General features: G+C 64.7%; 1 protein-coding gene across 3 annotated transcripts in view; it reads left to right on the top strand.

Moving 5' to 3' along the window:
* The first annotated feature begins 179 nt into the window (after positions 1 to 179).
* The window catches only part of LOC104684949 (coronin-7-like), a 36158-nt gene continuing 17667 nt past the window's right edge, over positions 180 to 18670 (top strand). Inside the window, exons 1-9 of one of the 3 annotated variants that reach the window (XM_039560445.1) lie at positions 180 to 459; positions 4056 to 4152; positions 4437 to 4511; positions 5915 to 5985; positions 6332 to 6515; positions 7302 to 7378; positions 8570 to 8620; positions 16283 to 16369; positions 16607 to 16689. In XM_039560445.1, coding sequence (XP_039416379.1) covers positions 382 to 459; positions 4056 to 4152; positions 4437 to 4511; positions 5915 to 5985; positions 6332 to 6515; positions 7302 to 7378; positions 8570 to 8620; positions 16283 to 16369; positions 16607 to 16689 — 803 coding nt within the window. In that variant the 5' untranslated portion in view covers positions 180 to 381. Of the gene's footprint in view, positions 460 to 911; positions 1024 to 4055; positions 4153 to 4436; positions 4512 to 5914; positions 5986 to 6331; positions 6516 to 7301; positions 7379 to 8569; positions 8621 to 15753; positions 15824 to 16282; positions 16370 to 16606; positions 16690 to 18670 lie in introns of those variants that run through there. The other 2 variants (XM_039560446.1, XM_039560448.1) reach the window with 2 other exon arrangements.

Raw genomic sequence — 18670 nt, 5'->3', positions numbered from 1 at the left:
AATAAAGGCTCTGAAACTACAGCGACTGCAGTGACACAGCGCCCACACTCACACAGCACCCGCCCTGGCACAGCAGGCTGGCACGGCACCCACCCTGACACAGCGCCCACACCGAGGCAGCAGCTTTTCTCTGGAGGGGAGGAGGACGATTCGTGCCAAGCGTGTCTCTCTCCCGCCCTCGTCACCGGGGCTGGCGCCTCCGAGCGCTCCGGTTCGGGCCTGCGGCGCGGGGGAGGCTCAGCCGGGCTGAGCGGCGACAGGGCCGTGCCAGCTCCTGCCGGCTCCTGCTGCGCACACGCCGCTGTCACGGCCCGGGTGAAAGCAGGGCAGGAGGGCTGGCCTCCACCGGCGTGGGTGACACCCGGGCTCCACCGGGCGTGGATGACGCCACAGCCGGGCCCGGAGGGCTCAGTGGGCTCATATCCAGCGCTCCCTCCTCCTCCTCCCTTCCCCTCAGCCGTGAGTACACAAAGGTCTCTGTTCGCCGCCGGCTGCGAGGCCGTGGAGGGGGGCGAGCACGCTGAGCCCACGGGACTGGAAACCTCCCGCTGTCCCCGTCCTCGCTGCCTAGAGCCCGACGGAACCGCTGCCCTTGTGTGGCAGGAGAGCTGGGTGACAGCAGGGGGGCACAGCACGGGGTGACCGCGACCTTCTGCGGGAGGCGAGGAAGGGGCTGGGATCCCCGGGACCGCCGGGCAGACATCCCGGAGCTGGCTCCGACGCCGGGGCTGGAGGCTCTGACGGGAGTCCGAGGAGCCGGGGCCGGGGGTCTGTGCCCCGCTCACGGTGACAGCGGGGACACGGCACACACGGGACACACGTGGGGCGAGGGGTCCGGTGGGGCCGGTCCAGGGGCGGGGCTCAGGGCGGGGCTCAGGGCAGGGCGGGGCCCCGGGGCGGGCGGAGCGGTGGGGCCGGCCGGGCAGGGCAGGGCACGGTTCGGTGCGGTACAACCGGAGCGCCATGAACCGCTTCAAGGCGTCCAAGTTCCGGCACACCGAGGCCCGGCTGCCCCGCAAGGAGGTGAGTGCTGCGGGACCCGGCGGTACCGGGGGATCGCGGGGGCGGCGGGGCCGGGGCTGCCGGCGAGCAGGGACTGGGACAGACTCGGGGACAGGGCAGGACCGGCCCCGCCCCGCGGCACCGGCAGGGCGCGGCTCCGGGCCCCGCAGCTGCGGGCATCGCCGGTGTGGCGGGGCCGTGCCCGGGTCTCCCGGCCGCGGTGCGGGTGCGTCGCTTCGGGCGGCCCCTCCTTGGCACCCGCTTGCTTTCCCATCCCGGGGTCCGCGGAGGATCCCGGCTCCGGGGCGTCCGCAGGTGGGGCTGGTGGGGAACCCCAGCCCTCTCCTGGGGTGGTGCAGCCCCTCCGGCCGGGAGCGGCTGGCATGGGGTACCCGTCCCGTGGTGGCTGCTCCCCTCCTGCTGCTGGGCATGGCCGGCACAGGCGGTGCATCCCCGGTTCTTGCTGCCCGCTGCCGTTCGGTATCTCACCCGTGCTCAGCCCTCCCAGGATGGCCTGTGCGAGCCAGGGAACCATGCACCGAGTGTGAAATGCTGGGCCTCGCTCCTGCCACCCCGCTCCTGCCACCTCGCTTCCGCAGGCACAGAGGAAGTGCTGGGCCCCACAGGACGGTGCTGAGCTCCGTCACCCTGGCCATGAGCTGTGGAGCTCGGCTCTGCTGAGGCCAGGCAGCTCTGGGGGTCTCGCTGGGCAGCACAGAGCCATGTGGTGCCCAGCTCTGGCCTCTGCTCCGTGAATAACCAGCCACAATCATGCCAAGCATCGTGATCCATCCTGGCGCGGTGTTGGCAGCAGGTAGCCCTGCCCTGCTGTCCCCCAAACCACAGAGCTGGGCCAGGGCAGTCTCCCAGGTCTCTGTCCCTACGGGTTTGGCAGGGCAGGGACAGAGATGCAGGGTCAGGGCTGGATGAGTCACATCAAGGAGCGTTATCAGGACACAGCCCTTGTGGGGGCTCCCCGAGCTGGGCACCCTTCACCCAGCACCTCCTCAGCACCGTGGCCATGAGCGAGGCTGCTGCTGCTCCCAGCCCTTGGGTGTGCACACACTCCTTCCCTGTAACTTCTCGGCCGAGTTGTCCTTGCACCAGGCTGGCCTGGCCTGCGCTCACACGCCTCTGCAAATCCAGCAAGCACCCAAAACATCCTCTGGGCTTCATCTGCAGGAGGGGACATGGTGCCCCCATCCCCATGGCATGCCAGCCTCAGCATGTCTTCAGACCAGGTGTCAGATCGCCAAAATCACAGTTGGATGAATGTTTGGCTGTGAATCTCAGGGCTCAGATGAGTCACTGGCAATGGGCAGTGTGTGTGCCTGTGGGGTGTGGGTGCTGGGACACCTGGCTGTGCAGGACATGGCATCTTCCAGGCAGGGGTGTCCCTGTCACCACTGCCCTGGTGTTGGTTCCATGGTGGGGGAGCTCGAAGGGACAGTGTGCTCTCACCCTGGTGTGCAGGGAGGGATCTGCTGTGCAAGGGGGCCTTTCCAAAAGGCTTTTCCCATTTAGGCATGAAAGGTATCCTTGGAAGTGAGGCCATGCACTCCCCGTAGGGCAGCAGGTGGAGAAGGAAGTCTTGTCACCAAACCCATCTCAGGTGTCACAGCAGGAAGCTCTGTTCTGTCCCCAGCCGAGCGCCTGTTTATGGAGGCACAAGCAGACACCCGACCTGGTCGGATCAGGAAGCGCAGTGTAAACATCAGGGATCACATCTGAGTCTTCTCTTCAGGCTGCATCTGCAGGGCTCTGCTGGCAGATGCCCCTGGAGAGCTCCCAGTTTGTTCTAGGGATGGAGCCAGGATGGTTTCATGTGCTTTCCTGGCCATGCTGGCACGCTGCAGGGAGGATCACTTCCTTGAGGGCTCCGGCCTGTGTGTGGGGAAATTGTGGGGTCAGGATGGACCAGGTCTGTGAAACCTCACTGCAGGGGTCCTGCGTGGTACCCCGGGTGCTGGGAGCCAGATGTGACTGGTGTCCTGCTCACTGAGGGCCCAGTGCAGGGTGATGGGATGCAGATAGTGGGACCCTTATTCCACGGTCCTGCTCATGGTCCAGACCCGTTCCCCATCCCCACTGCAGCCACCTGCCCACCTGCTGGGTGCAGGGACAGGAACCTGCCTTTGGCAGGAGAAGGGTTAACAGGTCTGCACTGAGCTCTGAGGAAAGGAAGTGCTGCAGGAACCACTGCTCACTGTCAAGCCTCAAACGGAAGTTGTGCAAGGAAAGGAAACCTGGGGCTCGGGGTTTCCCTTCCCTACGAGGGTGTCAGCCCAGTTTGTGGGGTATCCACTGCTCTGGACACTCGCTGCAGCTCCGGGGGCTGCTGTGGGCACACAGGCCTGGTGGAACACCTGCCATTGCCACTGCCAAGGGTTGGACTTGGCCCTGGGTGTGCCAGGAAGCTCATGGCCCTGGTGGCCACTTGAGGTGGGGTGTCTGTGTTGCCTGGAGTGGGTCTGGCTGACCGAGGGTGTCCCAGGGCCCCACGAGGGCAGTGCTCAGCCCTGGGAAACACTGCAGAGTGGGCTTTTGGTTTTGGAGCTGTAATGCAGCTCCTTGGCTGTGTGTCCGTGCAGGAAGCGTGCTGCTGGAGGTGTTCATTGGCCTCGGTCAGCCACAGCCTGACCCCATGGTGTTTCACAGCCCAAGAGCTTTTGTCCCATCCAGATTCCCTGGCACCAGTTTATTGCAAAGACCTCTGAGCACTTCCCCCAGTGGCACAGCCCAGAGATGGGACAGTCTGGGGGAGAGGCAGCACCGGGAGCTGGGATGCTCCTGTGTCCCAGCCTTCAGCCCCAGTGAGGGGCTGTGCTTTGTGACAGGAGCGTGAGCAGCCACATTGCCCTGGGACACCCCAGAGGGTGGGATAATCCCACTGGTATTGGCAGTCTCCAGGTCTCCATCAGCATGGGAGCTCCTCTGGGGCTGAGGGTCTCTGGCTGTGCTGTGCCAATGGTCTGTTGTGTCCCCTCCAGCTGTGCTCTGGGCCCTGCCATAACAAGGCAGCTCTTGACATGGTTTTTCCTTCTCCATCCCAGGCCTGGATCGGGGGTATCCGAGCAGGCTCCATCACATCCTGTGGGAACCACGTGAAGGCCAGCTGCCGCTGGATCGCCTTCAACGCTGAGGCACCCGGTGAGGCACAAGGGTCCCCAGCGCTGCTCGGGGAGCGGGATGGATTTATTCCAGTGGTCCCTGTGGGGCTGGGTGGTGGGTCAGTCCCCCAGACCGCAGAGGCACCAGGGTGAGGGGAGGAGGCTTTCCCTGAGATCCCCTAAAAGTCCCACACCTCTTGGCTTGCATTGCAAAGCTGGGTGCCTCTTGTGTGTCCCAGGCTGGGGGGATTCCTGGGAGCATCCTGTAGGTGATGGACAGGCTGGTGGGCGGCTGGTGACCTGCTCCTGTGCCCTCTCCTGTAGGTGTGCTGGGCATTGTGCCGCTGGAGTGCGAGGATGGGGGCAAGAGGACCGTATCTCAGCTCTGCTGCCACTCAGGTGGGTGTTGGGTGCCACCTCCCACCTCCACAGGATGTGTTTGGCCCCGTGTGGGCTGTGTGGGGGGCTGTGGTGGGCTGTCTGCCAGGCAAGGGGCATGGGGACCTGCCAGGGACCATCACCCATGGACAGGGTGACACCAGGAGGGGCTGTGCCAGGCTGGAATCAATCCATGTTCCTTCATCTCTCAGGGTGCAGTGAGGCCTGGACACGTAGCTCTTCCTCACACCCTTCTAGCACAGCCTTTCCACATTACTCATAGCACGCCCTGAAATTCCCAGTACACCCAGTGCCAGGCTGGAGTTGGCATCACCGTGGCTGTACCCGGCTCTAGTGGTGGGAGGAGCAGGCTGGACCAGCAGCTCTGATGTGGGCAGAGGGAGTGTGGCAGGGAAGAGGCAGTGGCAGCATCGCTGCTGGCAGAGGAGCACGGCTCCGCCCTGCCCAGACACAGGGAGTGGTGGTGCCCACCTCAGGGTGCCCCTGTCCTGGTGTTGGAGCAGCAATACCAGCCTGGGGGGCACTGACCACCCATTTCCCAAAAATTACACCAGAGCAGCAAGATGGGAGCTGGTTCCAGCGCCGCCTTCCTGCGCGCGTGCCCTGGCATGGCTGCAGGGCTGCGCAGAGTGCCCAGCCTGTGCCGCCTCAGCCCCTGGCACCAGGAGCTTCCTCGGCTTGGAAATGCAGGCAGTGAGTTCTTCTGCTCCCTGGGGAGTGCCAGAGGGGTGCACAGGAGGCAGCGCCACATCCACGGCTTCCTAATGGGATCAGCACAAGTCCTTTGAAGCTGGCTGTGCCAGAGCAACGCTTCCGTGGCAGGGAATGGATTTTCTCTCCTCCCGGGTGGATGCAGCCGAGCAAGCTGCCTGCTCTTCATGCCTCCCGGGCCTGTCTCCTGGAAGCGGAAAAGTACACAGTGACCTACTTTCCTGAGCGTGCCAAATGCATCCGAGGGGCTGCTGCTGCTGCTGGTGCCAGCCTTCCTCCCGCTGGGCCCTGCCGCCGGGAGCATCCCTGCCGCTGGCATGCTGGGCCGGGGTGTTACAAAGGAAGCCTTGTCACCAGCACGGCTCCAGCAGGACATGGCACAGACACCCTTGTGCTGTCCGTGCTGCTCCCTGCACCCTCTGGGGGTGTCAGTCCATGGATCAGGCAGGGGGATGCCCCCTCCAGGGTTCCCATCCCTGCCAAAGGGGTGCAAGACCCTGAGGGACAGAGTAGAGGGGCTCAGGCACTCACAGCAAAGCTGAGCTGCTCCAAAACACCTCGATGGGGCTGGATCTGTCCCCCGCTGCTGCTTGTGTGTGTGTAGGGAAGGAATCCCAGCTGGGAAAAGCAGAGAGGCAGCCACACTGTCTGCAGGGGAAGGTGGGGACAAACTTTTGCCCTTCTCCTTCCAGATGTGGTCACAGACTTTGACTTCTCACCCTTTGATCAGCTCCTGCTGGCCACAGGCTCTGCTGATGAGACGGTGAGTGCTCGGTGACAGGGGTCCCAAGGGGACACCTCGTGACCCCCAACGTGTCTCTGGGATTCACTGTAGAGCTGGAGTGATGGGAGCAAGAGGAGCACGGGGTGGAGAGTGCCAGCTTGGGGAGAGCGGAGCGGGACATCCTCAGGGGGACAGAGCAGATGGTCAAGGATCAGCCTTCTCCCATCTGGGACCTAATCCCACTGAGCTGCACTGAGGGATCACCTGGTGTCCTCAGGGACCAAAGCCTGGGAAAGCAGCGAGCCTGGGTGGAGCACTGCCAGCACCCAGCTGGCTCCTGCTCACCTGCCCGGGGACTGACCACCCTCCTCTCCTGGGGCTGCAGGTGAAGGTGTGGCGCCTGCCCCAGAGTGGCCAGGACATTCCTGGTGGCATGGGGCTGACCCTGGGGCCCGGGGGGGCCCCAGTGGATGCGCTGCAGTTCCACCCCACGGCGGACGCTGTCCTGGCCAGCGGTGCAGGGAAGAGAGTCACAGTCTGGGACCGGGGGCAGCAGCAGCCCCTGACAGGTAGGCAGGGCTGTGACTGCCCATGACATGTCTCTGCCCCGTGTGCCTGCCCTGCCCCGTGTCTCTGCCCCCGTGTCTCTGCCCCGTGTCTGCCCGTGTGCCTGCCCCGTGTCTCTGCCTGCCCGTTCTGCCCGTTCTGCCCGTGTGCCTGCCCGTGTCTCTGCCCCGTGTCTCTGCCCCGTGTCTTGCCCGTGTCTCTGCCCGTGTGCCTGCCCCGTGTGCCTGCCCCATGTGCCTGCCCCGTATGCCTGCCCGTGTGCCTGCACAGTGCCTGGGCTCAGGGTCTGACCTCAGTGTCACCAAACAGGCAGCTCAGGTGGCTTTTTGGGCAGGGCCCCACAGCCCCTTGTGCCTGTGTTCCCCTACGCTCTGATGCAGTGGTGTGAAATGCTCCGATACTGCCCAAGGTGTCCATAGGAGCTCTGCTGGGGATCCCCTGGGTGACAGGTCCCTCTCCCTGCATGTCCCAGGGCGTGGGTGGATGTGGGTGGTTGCTGACCAGCCTTGCCAGACCTCAGCCACCCTGAGGGGGAGAGGAGGTGAGTGGCAGCACAGGCCTGTGGCTTTCCCAGGGCTCCTGCTCTTTGTCTCCAGCTGCCAGCAGCGCAGGGATGCTCCCTGCACAGACACAGCAGTGTCCCACTGGGTCCTGGCTGCCACCAGCCCTTTGCAAAGGCCAGGTCATTTCTCCTGGGAAATATTCTGGGGGGGAGAGTGATGGCTCCTGCCCTGTCTGCAGGAGGGACCCTGCTTGATCCTGGCCCTGACCCTGCTTTATCCCCACAGTCCTGGATTCCCACGGGGACCAGCTGCAGAGCCTGACCTGGAAGCGAGACGGCCACCTCCTCGGCACCTCCTGCAAGGTGAGCAGTGCCCAGGGGTGACCTTGCTGTGGCACGGCGTGGATGGGCTGTCTGCCAGCTGCTGGATGCACCCTGATCCTGGGGAGCACCCATTTCACAGATTCCCAGAATGGTTTGGGTTGGAAGGGCTCTTAAAGCTCGTCTCGATCCACCCCCCTGTCATGTGCAGGGACACCTTCCCCTAGCCCGGGGTGCTCAGACTCCATCCAGCCTGGCCTGGAACACTTCCAGGCATGGGGAGCGTGGAGGGACGGTAAATTTTGGGGTGGAAAAGGGCAGGAGCTGGGTCAGCGAGCCCGTGGGGAGGCGGGCAGGGAGCAGCACTAGATGGCGCCGGCCGCTCGCTGCGGGAGCGCCGGGAACGCGCGGGGCCGCGCCCGGCGGGCGGGGCGAGCGTGCAAATGAGCGTGCAAGGGGCGTGTGCAAGGGCAGCGTGCGAGCCACGAGCTCCCCAGGCCGTGCCCGGAGGCTCGGCAAGCCGGTCTGAGCACACAGCCCCAGCCAGCCCCAGGCTGGAGCGCAGCCCGTGCCGTGCCGAGGGAGAGCGAAGGGTCTGCGGGGGAGCCCGGGGGGAGCCCGGAGCCCGGCCCGGCGAGCGGAGCCAGGCTGCTGGATGAGTCGGAGTCCCAGCTCGTGGCTGGAGCCCCGTGCCGAGCGTGCGGGCTCAGGGCGTACAAGCCCAAGCCGTGGCAGCTGGGGTGCAGATCAGCCCCCGTGCCGTATGGCTCTGGCTGGCAGAATGCGTGCTCCCCAAACAGCACCCTGGCAGCAGGGCTGGCACCCGGGCACCCCCTTGCTGCCTCTGTGCCCTGCCAGCCTTGCCAGAGGGGGTCCCATGCCCCATTTGGTAGAGGGGTGCCAGGCAGGAAAGGGCTCGTTCCCCTACCACTGTCAGGATGGCATCTGAGGGTCAGGCTCCAGCCCTGGCTCTACTTTGAAGGCTCCCTCCTTCTCTGGGACCAGTGTTGAGGGTGTTGGCTCCTGGTGAGGCTCTGGGGATGCTGGAAGTCCACCCCTGCCCGTGATGTGGGAGGGCACAGTGCAATCCATCCGTAGGGATAGGCACTGCAGGCAGGAGAGTGATGGGCCAGAACGGGAGGGCTGCTCACTCCAGCCTTCTGCCTAATGCATCCTGACATCCCGCTGGCCCCGAGGTCCTTAACCCTCCTCTGTTTTCTTTTATCTCACCAGGACAAGAAACTGCGGATCTTTGACCCCCGAGCCGGCCCAGCTGCCTCCCAGGTACTGTCCTCTCTGGATGTGCTGCAGGCAGCCCTGCCCGACCCGTTGCCTACAGGGGCGTGGGCTTTGGTCCCCCAAACCATCCCAGCCCTGGCTGGGCTTGGGAGAGGCAATGTGGAGGCAGGGGCTGAGGGCAGGGGCAACAGGGCTGTCCTCTTAACCCTGATGGGGTTTGGCAGGAGTGGCCCCTGCCCTCCCACCAGGCCAGGGAGCACTCCCAGAGCAGCAGCACGTGCCAGGCGAGCTCCGTGGGTGTGAGGGCTCTGGGCTCTGCAGGCTCCTGGGCTCTGCCCTGCCCTGCGGGAGCTGAACCAAAGGCTCTTGGGGATGAGGACCCGCTGAGGGCAAGGGCTGGGCGGCCAGATCTGCACAGCTCAGCAAATAACAGTGATTAGGAAATAAGTAGAGACTTTAAGCCTTGACGTCAAGTTCAAACAGCCTCTTATTAGAGGTTTCCTGTGGTTTGGGGGCTCTGGCTGCAGAAGGGGCTGGAAGCCTTTGGGAAGGGAGGGGTGCAGTGGAGAGCAGGGTGAGATGGCTGCAGTGGACTCTGTCATTCCTGGTGGGTCTCCTGCTGCCTGTGGGCTCGGGAAGCCAATGGCCTCTGGTGCCAGTGCTCGGGCACAGTGGTGACCCCAGGCACTGACAGAAGGGAGCCGGAGCTCCAGAGCTGCACCAGGACTTTCCACCTGCTCCTGCACATAACCCAGGTGCTGAGCTCCCCTAAGGCCCCTGGGTGCTTCCTGCAGTACAAATGATGCCCTGACCCTTCAGGAAGCCTTATAAACACCCCAGCACAAAAAATAAACACAAACCCAGTGGTGACACGTGCGGATGAGCCAGAGCAAAGTGCTTCCAGCACTCCAGCGGCCGCCATGATGCTGTCCCGCTCCAGTTGCCGCTCAGCATGGCTGGAAGATCCCACTCTCTACTCCAAAATTTATCCACCACCGGCCCCAGTGCTCCCCTCCCCTCCTGGCCCCCCTTCTCGCCCTGCCAGACCTGTCGGCTTGTCTGATGGCGGAGCTGTGAGTGCGATGGGCTCGAGCCAAGTCTCCTGGGGAGGGTGGACTCTGTCTCGCTGAGCTATTAAAAATAACGTGTGAATGATGGTGGCTGTTCAAAGCAGGCAGTTCACTTCCCTCCACTGCTGTCTGATCCAGCCTGGGGCCGGCACTTCACGTTTGCCAAGAGAAATATGCACCTTCACTGCCGCAGCCCTGCCCCGGCCGGCTCGCAATGGATGGAGATGTTTAGTCTTGGAGAAGTGCTCTGCTGAAGGGGAAAACTTTAAAATGCCATAAATCCTCTGGAAGTTTGCGCAGGGCTTGCTTAGCCAAGAGGAAAAACGCTCCTGGGTTTTGTTCTTTTCTTTTTTCCCCATTGCTGGAGGGCTGGGTTAGTTGGAAAGGCTCCTTCTCCCCCTGGGCCAGCACGGTTACAGCACCGGGTGATGCCGGGGTCGCCGTGCAGTGCCAGCACTTCACAGGCTCTGTGTTTTGAAGTTGCCTGGTTTTTTGCAGAGGTGAGCTGCTGGATGCGTTTTCCAGCTGCGCTGGCCCCCGCAGCACCGTGGGCTGGGTTTCCTTGCAGCCAGCACAGGGTCCCGCTGCCGGCTCACCCCGGTCCCTCTGTGGAGCCAAGAGCTGGCCCCGGGCTGCTCCTCCGGCTGGGCTTCTTAATTTGCCAAGCCTGCCTCATTAAACATTCCTTTTTTTAGAGCAGGGGAAAAGAATGAGAGGGAGCTAAAATAAGAAGCTCAGGGAGGAGGGGTCACTCCTCCTAATACCTGGTGCTGCTCTCAGGTACCATGGATGTGGCACACATGGGGTTGGGGACTGAGGGTGGGTGACAAGGAGGGTGACTGGCAGGCTGCCCACACCCTGTGGCCATGTCCCCGCCAGGGCCTGACCCCCTCTTCCCGGCTACACCCGTGGCAGCTATTTTGAGCATATCCCAGCAGCGGGCAGACGTGTGTGACGCAGCATGGCCGGGGTCTGGCTGACCCCATGGTGTGCCTGGTATGTACCCAGGGCCATGATTTCCCTTGGAAGAGCAGTGGCCTCATCCTGCTGGATCCCTATCCCTTTGTTGCAGCCCCTTTGTGAGCATCAGGGCTGTGCTCACACCCTATTGCTGCTCTCTGTGCCCTGAACTGGCAGTGGAGATGCCAGGGCTCCCTGGGTCCCGCCGTGCCACCCCACACACCCTCTGCCGCTGCCTGGCTGGGTCCAGGTCCAAGCACCACTGTCCTTCCAAAGAATTCTCTGAGCCCTGTGCTCTGCTTTATCCCCTCACAAGGCTGCGCTACCCCGGCCGCCTGTCCTCCCCTCCCGCAGGGTGGTGGTCGCCCTCCTCGCCTTGGCCCTCCCCCTGGAAGCAAGTCACGTCCTCTCCCTTGTGGCTTCAGCTTCTGCTCTTCAGTGTCGCTGTTCCCGCCCTCAGCCTCCTGCAATCCCTGTGCAAACCCCACCAAAGGTCCCTCCTGTGTCCCCCCGGGCCCTGCCCTTGCTGGGACAGGGGACACAGGGCTGAACAGGGAGCTGGAGCACCGGGAAGGTGCCCATGCCCAGCTCATGCCTCAGGTGGGTCGCCAGCACAGTGTAGGGCAGTGATTCGGGTATGCCGTGGGCTGCTAAGGTGGCATCCCTGCTTGCCCACTGCCCCGGCCACCTTCCCCTGCGTACAGAGCCCATGGGCCACGTCCTGCTCCACACAGGCTGGTGCGAGGGGCTGTGTGTGCATCTGGCCAGCACCTGGTTCCCGGGACAAGCCCGGGACAGGCACCGTCCGTGTGGAGCGGCCGGTGGGGGATGGAGAGGAGCCGGCTCCGTTCTCACGAGAAACTTCCTCCGCCAGTGTTTGGGCAGGGCCGGGGGCGAGGGCCAGCGCACGCCCCGCTCACGTCGTAATGAGCTGTGCTAATGAGCGGGGCCTGGGCTGAGGGCGCCTGGGGACAGCTGGGACAGTGTCCCCGGGGGATTGTCCCCCCTGTGGGTTTGTCCCACCAGCTCTTGGGCTGTGCCGGGGGCAGAGTTCAGTGATGGGGAGCAGCCGGGGTTCACAGCCCAAGCACAGCCGGTGCTGTCGCAGCCCTGCTCAAGGTCCTGGGGGGAAGAGGGACTCCAGCCCCTGTCCCAAACCATGGCCACCATCCCATGGGCCGCATCAGCCCTGCCACAGTGGGAGATACGCCATGGAGAGGGTCCCTGGGTGCAGTGTGGCCATGGTGGGAGGGTGATGCTGTGGTGGGGTGGAGATCCAGGTTTGGGGTGATCTGGCTGTGCCCAGAGCCAGAACTCTGTGGACCCTGACATGTCACCTCTGCCCCAGATCCAGCTGTGAGCCTAGGGCTGGCTGGGGACCACTTGTCATCATCAGGGGAAGGCGCATCAGGACGTAGAGAGACTTGAGCCTTCCTCCCACTGCCCCATCATCACGGTATCCCACGCTGGGGTCACCCCGGGGGTACCTGACTCCCAGCCTCGGCAGCGGCTTCCTCCGGGCTGGGGGAAGGTCCACAGCATCCCACATTCCCAAGGAGACCGTGGGAAGCTATGAAAAAGTTGGCCTGACTCTGGGCAGCCTATTTATAGCACCGCACACTCGGCGCTCTCATGCTTCTGTTCCCCAGCGTAGCTGCACGGGACTGTTTATATTTCCTCTGCTCTGCTTCCCCCTCGGCCGTCCTTCCCAGGAATGCCGCTTGGTATGGCAGACATGGGGAAGTCGAGGAGGATTTGGAATGAGCCAGAGGCATCTCAAGGGGTGCGGGTGTGCGGTGGCACCAGCTCGCCCTCGCCTGGGTGCCCGTCCCTCCCACTGGGAATGGCCTCACTGGCCCACAGGGTTGGCATCTCCATTATTGCGGGCTGGGGCTCCTCATGGTATTTCAGGAGCCCCAGCCTGTGCCTGACCTGGGACTCCTGGCAGGCTCCTGCTCCCAAGGGCAAAGGTGTTTTGAGATTTGATAGTATCATAGCAGGGCTTGTGGGGCCGGTGGCTGCAGGAAGAGAGGAGAGGCAGCAGAGGAGGGGTGGGTGTGATGGGTGCTGGGTGCTGCAGCCTGCTCACCCCCATGGCCAGCGAGTCCCCCTCTCCCACCCAGCGAGGGAGGTCCTGCTCCCATCCCAGCCTTGTGTCCAGGCATCTGTGCCCAACGGGAGCCCACCCACCTTCCTGCCCTTGCTGGGCCCACAGCATCCTCTGGGACATGGCCATGGCCTCACCAAGGGCAGGAGGGGTTGGATGGAGCAGGGGGGCTGTGCTGGCAGTGGGGGGAGAGGCAGAGCCTGGTGGTGCCCAGTTCCCCAGGGCACGGGGGCCTCACAGCAATGCTGCCCTGGCCAGTGGGATCAGGGAGATGACGTGGGCAGCAGGGGACTTGTCCTGGTCCCTGCCCACTGTGACACACATGCCATACACCTGGCAGAGGGCACGGCCAGTGCTGGCAGTGTGGTGGCTACTGGAGCAACCCTGCTGCTCTGTGGGATCCCTGCACTCCCCTGGGGCAGGTGACAGCTCCTGGTCTCCTCGAGCTCTGGGCAGAGACCAGGAGTGGGGCTGGCCTGGGAGAGGCTGCTCTGTTCTCCTGGTTACCTCTGGAGTAACTGGGATTTGGCAAGGGAAGGAGATCACTCACATTCTTGTTCGGAGAGGAGGATTCGGTGCGTGGTTAACCCTCTCGGCTCCCGGGAAGCCGTTCCTCCTGCTGCCCACAGCCTCGTGGGGTGTGGAATGAGCAACGGCTTCCCCACGTGCATGGACCCGGGGTGGGTGTCTGTCCCCAGAGTCCCCCACAGTGCCCTGGCCAGGGGAGACCCCTCCTGCCCTGGCACCTCCTGGCAAAGGGATAGCTCAGCTTGGCACTGGTGCCTCCTATGCCCACGCAGATCCCGCTGCTGGGGTTGCTTCCCACGGGGATCAAATGTCCGTGGGCTGTTAGCCATGCTCATGGGCTGTTAGCCACAGGCAGGGCTGAGCTGTCTTAGCCCTGCCAGCCCCGGGGGCTCTGCCAAGAGCAGAGCTTGGACCCCCCCGGCCACCTCCCGCCCGTCCAGCCCCAGGTCTCTGCCCTGGGCTCCCACCTCCGGCTCTCCCTGCCCTGCATCCGGCTCAGGGTGACGGCTCCCGGGGAGACAGGGATCGCCTGGGAGCCGGAGCAGCCTTGGCTTTGTGTGGGGCTCTCCCAGGCAGCCGCGGAGCCGAAGCGGCCGCTCCCTGCGGGCAGCTGTTCCCAGCTCCCCGACCCCGCCGCATCGCTGCCAACAGCTGCGCCCGACACGCCGGCACTGGGCCCCCGCAGCCCCCGGGGCTGCACGGGGAGAAGGGCTGGGGACCCCAGCCTGCCTAGGAGGGATGGGTTGGGACAGGGAGAGGAACGGAGCTGGAAACTCTCCCCATGCAGCCGATCTGGCTCCGAGGAGGGGGCACAGGCTCCCCCCAGCCCGATCTGCCCAAAACCGGCTGGGCTAGACCCGTGCAATGGGCGGAAGGAGTCTGGGCTGCCTGGGCACTGGCAGGGAGCTGGGAGGCTTCCTTGGATCCCCGCGTGCTGGCCCAGAGCTGGTGGACTCCTTGCAGTCTGCCGGGGGCACAAGCGGCTCAGGAGGGACGCCCGTCCCTTGGGTTGTGTCTGGTTCCCTGCTCCAGGGACACGGGGCGTTCCAGCATCACTCCGGGAAGGGTGCCAGGGTCTCTGCCCAGCTCTGCCAGCCCCAGGGGTCCACAGCAGCCCCACGGGTGTCCTACGGCTGAACCACACCAATGTCCACCCTCAGTGCCAGGCCATACCGCCCCGTCCCTGCCAAGACCCTCCGCACCAGGGGAGCTGCTGTCCGCACGCTCACCTCTGGCAACATCTGCACAGGCTGAGCACGGAGCAGCCCAGCCTCCCGCATACTTGCTGCCATACGTACAGCTCAGCCGGGATGGAACTAATGCAGAAAACATGGCCCTGCGCCGCAGCCGGCACGCCGGGGGCTGGGAGTGCCGCGGCAGCACCCTGCCCTCGGCCAGCCCTGCCGCCGCCCCGGGGCTGCCACCGCCGCCAGGGGGTCCGGGACACCCGCGGGACCCCGGGCCGCGGAGCCGGCGCCGCCGGTTATGGGATCCGCAGATGTTGAGCTCTGGCTGCCACAGCCGCACGGCTCAGGTGCAGAAGTGCTCTCCTGGCTGACGCGCGGGCTGGCCCCAGCTCCTGGAGTTTCCATCCCTCTTGGCACCGATCCTGGGACACGTTCCTTTGTCCAGGTCCTTTCCCTGCCGGGTGCTGGGTCTGCTGCCAGCGTGCTGGTCGTGGGGGCCAGGCCCCTCCTGCCCCACATCCTGGCCCTGTGGCTGGGAGCACCAGGCTTGGCTTGGCCAGCGCTGCCTCTTCCAAGTGAGCCGTGTTTGTGCTGGCAAGGCAGCTGGCGTGGTGGAGCCGGGGCAAGACAAGCTTGGCACCGCACGCCTGCTCCCACCCTGGCTCTCTCCAGAGAGTGGCATCTCTCTGGGGCTGGAGGCTGCTCCAGCAGAGCTTCTCCAGTGAGGGGAAGGAGATGCGGCACCTCTGTGCCCCCTCTCTGGCTGCCACGGTGGCAGAGCCTCGCTGGCGGTCACAGTGCGGTCGTGGCCGGTGCTCACAGTGCTCGCACCAAGGGGGACGCAGCTCATGGGCTCCTCCGTGGGCACCATCGCTGCCCACCCCACCCCTCCTGCCCCCAGCCTGGTGCCCCTGCCCTGCGCAGAGGTCCCGGAAGCGCCGTGCCGGGTTTGGCTCTGGCAGAGCCCTCCGCTTTCCCTGCCAGCTCTGAACTCGTTAGCAGCCAGTTCTTGGCGCTCCTCAATGAGAGCGAGGGGCTGCGAGCGCTGCCTGTGCTGTGGGCCAGGGCTGGCTGCCGGCTCCCACTGGGGCACCAGGAACCGCAGGGCCCATCTGGGGACCACATGGGAGCCGGGAAACACCCGCTGACAGCCCTGTGGAAGCTCTTCCCCTCCCGTCCTCAGCAGGACCAGGATCAGGATGTGGGTTGGGGGTCCCAGCCTCACAGGGCGCCCAGGGGAGAGGTGAAGCAGGGTGCAGGGGATTGGAGCAGTCTGGGGATCGTGGCCAGGCTCAGTTTGCCGTGTGTTTCAGTAGCATCTGGGCACACATGGGGCACCCAGCTCCTGGAGCCAGGATTCAGCATGGATAAAGAGCCCAGGGATGCAGCCGGGGAAGTAAGTCCCTCTGTCATCATCGCCATGGCAGAGCCTCCTCTTGTGCCTGTGGCATGGAGCAGCTTCCTCGCAGCACTCTATCCCCTTCACCCCAGGTGACCGGGTGTGGGGAGAGCCCTGGGGACCCGGGAGCCATCTCGTGCCCTGTCACACTCACGTTACCTGCTGCCACCCTCCACTCCTCACTGGGAGCTGGGCCAGCTGCTCCACAAGGCAACCACGCTGCCATGGGTGGGGGAGGCAGGGCTGTCGCTGCTTGCGGGCTGTCCCCACTGCACTGTCCCCAGGGCAGCTCTCAGCAGAGCCGGGAGCCAGCACTCGGCTCCACGTGCTCAGCCCCGGGGCAGTTCACAACCACGGCTGGTGAAGCACACGTCCCCTCAATGTGTCCAGCGTCCCCTCAATGTGTCCAGCGTGGCTGGCAGCAGTACTGACAGCCCTGTCTCCTGTGCCTTGCAGAGTGTCCCGGGACACGACAACAACAAGGACTCCCGGCTGCTCTGGATGGGCTCCAGTGATTGCCTCATCTCCGTCGGGTTCAGCCAGGTACGGTCCTTGCCAGAAAGGTGGCCCTGGCACTACTGGGATGTTACTCCCCATGGCTGCTGGGCCAAAGCACCCCAAGTGCTTTTTGGGTGGCCTGTCCCCCTGAAAGCAGGAGGTCCCCTCGCCAGGTGCCCTGGCCCTTGCTGGGATGGCGGAAGGTGGCTGGGAAAGGCAGTGGCACCGTGGAGCCACGCGGGCACCCCAGTGCCCACTGACACCATGTCTGTGTCCCTGCAGATGCGGGAGCGAGAGGTGAAGCTGTGGGACACGCGACGGCTCAGTGGGGCGATGCTCACTGTGGCACTGGACACCTCACCTGGGTAGGGATGGGGACTCAGCATCAGGTGGGAGGGTGGACAGTGGAAATGTCATGCTCAGGGACCCATCAGGAGTGTGGTGGTGGAGCAGGAGCTGGCAGAGACCTCTTGGAACCAGCAGCACTCAGCCACAAAGCTGGGGACAAAGCTGGGGACAGCACAGCCACATCCACATCACCATTGAGTGAGATGAGAGGGCAGAGGCAGTGCTGGCGAGGGCACAGAGGTGTTCTGTGGTGCCGTGGTGGGTGGTGGCACTGCTGGGGACAGTGTATGAGATGGCTGCTGGCTGGGTGGCCTTGTGCACTGGGGCAGCACCACAAGATGCTGCAGGCGAGTGAATTCCTTTGGAGCTGCTGGAGCACTGGAGCAGCTCAGCCCTGGCCTCCCACTCACGCCGTGCTTTGTGCTGCGGTGCCGTGGTGGCTGCCCAGCCAGCCATGGCCAGGCCAGTGCTCACCAGGCACCCCTGGGGAAGTGGAAAAGGAGCTTTGGTGGTGTAAGGGGTCAGCGCCCCTTGTCACGGCACGATGGAGCCGTCTCCTGTCTGCAGGGCACTGCCAAGGCTGGGAGCGCTCCAGTTAGACCTGGCCTGGCCTCTCCCACACTGCCCAGTGAGCTGGCCTGGCGTCACCGTGTGGGCAAGGAAATGGGAGGAGGAGGAGGCTAGTGCCTTCATCCCACTGGGGTGACTGGGGTTTGGGGCACAGTACTTGCTGGGATGCACTGGAAGCCACCAGCTCTTCCCAGGGCTGCTGGCAAAGCACTGGGATGCTGGGACCCTCACTGAGTGCAGGGCTGGCTCTGTGATGGGCTGAGATGCTGGGGCAGGCTGGGTGGTCGGCAGCCAGTACAGGGCCTCTGGCAAGGGGCTGAGTGAGCTGTGACAGCCTCTTGGCTGCCCTGCCAGCATCCCCCACACCGGTGTCAGCTCCAGGCCAGTGCCGGCAGCAGCCGCCACAGACAGCAGGGGAGAGGACCTTCCCTGGGCACGGTGGGGTGGTGTTGGTGTTGGTGTGGTGGAGCAGGCAGAGAGGCTGCCTGAGCATCCCCTCATGCTCCTGCCAGCTCCCGGCTCTCCTGCTCACCAGCTCTGCCAGCTCAATGAGCAAAGGCCGTCATCAGTGCCCAGCGAGCGCTCTCAGGGTGCTGCAGGGGGATGCCCTGGGGTCCATTATTGCTCTTGGCGGAGAATCCAGTGGGAATTACCCCGAATCCTCGCTGGGCAGGGGGGAGCCACCCAGGCTAAATGGGATGCAGGCGCGGCTGTGCTCGGCCCCCTCAGCACAGGCTGCAGTTATTTTGGCTGCCGGGTTTATCGGCGCAGGAATGCGGCTGGCGGGCGCTGCCTGCGCGTCACGCCGGGGCCCTGCCGGCCCGCGGCTGCGTGGCGGGGCCAGCCGAGAGAGGCTGGGGGCGGAGGGGGGCGAGCGGAGACCCCCCCCCCCCTCGTGCTGGGGAGGTGCTTTTTTTAGGCAGCCACGCCGGGGCCACCGCGCTTCCAGCCCCAACCACTCCCGCCTGTAAATCTGGCAGAGATGACAAATGGCGGAGGGGGATTTGGGATGGCTCCCGGCGGAGGTGCCGAGCGGGGGATGTGTTCTCCCTCCGGCAGAGCCATCCCGAGCAGGGCCGCGACACTCAGGAGCCGTGGAGCCGCGGCAAGGGCACGGGGTGGATGGTCTTGGGGTCACCAGATCACCCTGGAAGCACTGCTTGGGGCAGACTTAGAACTGGGGGACAGGGACTCGGCCCCCTGGGGATGGCGGAGCAGCAGTGGGGCTGGCTGTGGATGTCCGGCGTGGCCGTGGGTGCCCAGTGTGGGGCACGGAGATGTGTTGGGCAGTGCAGCGGTGCCGGCCGTGCCGTGAGCGGGGCGTGGGGAGCTGCAGCAGCAGCAGCAGCAGCAGCAGCTCGTTGAAGCTCTTTGAGGAAGCAATCAGTGGGCGGGCAGGAAGCTCATACCATTCATTACTGACGCCAG

This window comes from Corvus cornix, chromosome 14, assembly GCF_000738735.6.
Source record: "Corvus cornix cornix isolate S_Up_H32 chromosome 14, ASM73873v5, whole genome shotgun sequence".
NCBI classification, from domain to species: Eukaryota; Metazoa; Chordata; class Aves; order Passeriformes; family Corvidae; genus Corvus; species Corvus cornix.
Note: the sequence above shows the minus strand (reverse complement) of the source record. Positions and strands in the feature narration are given on the sequence as shown.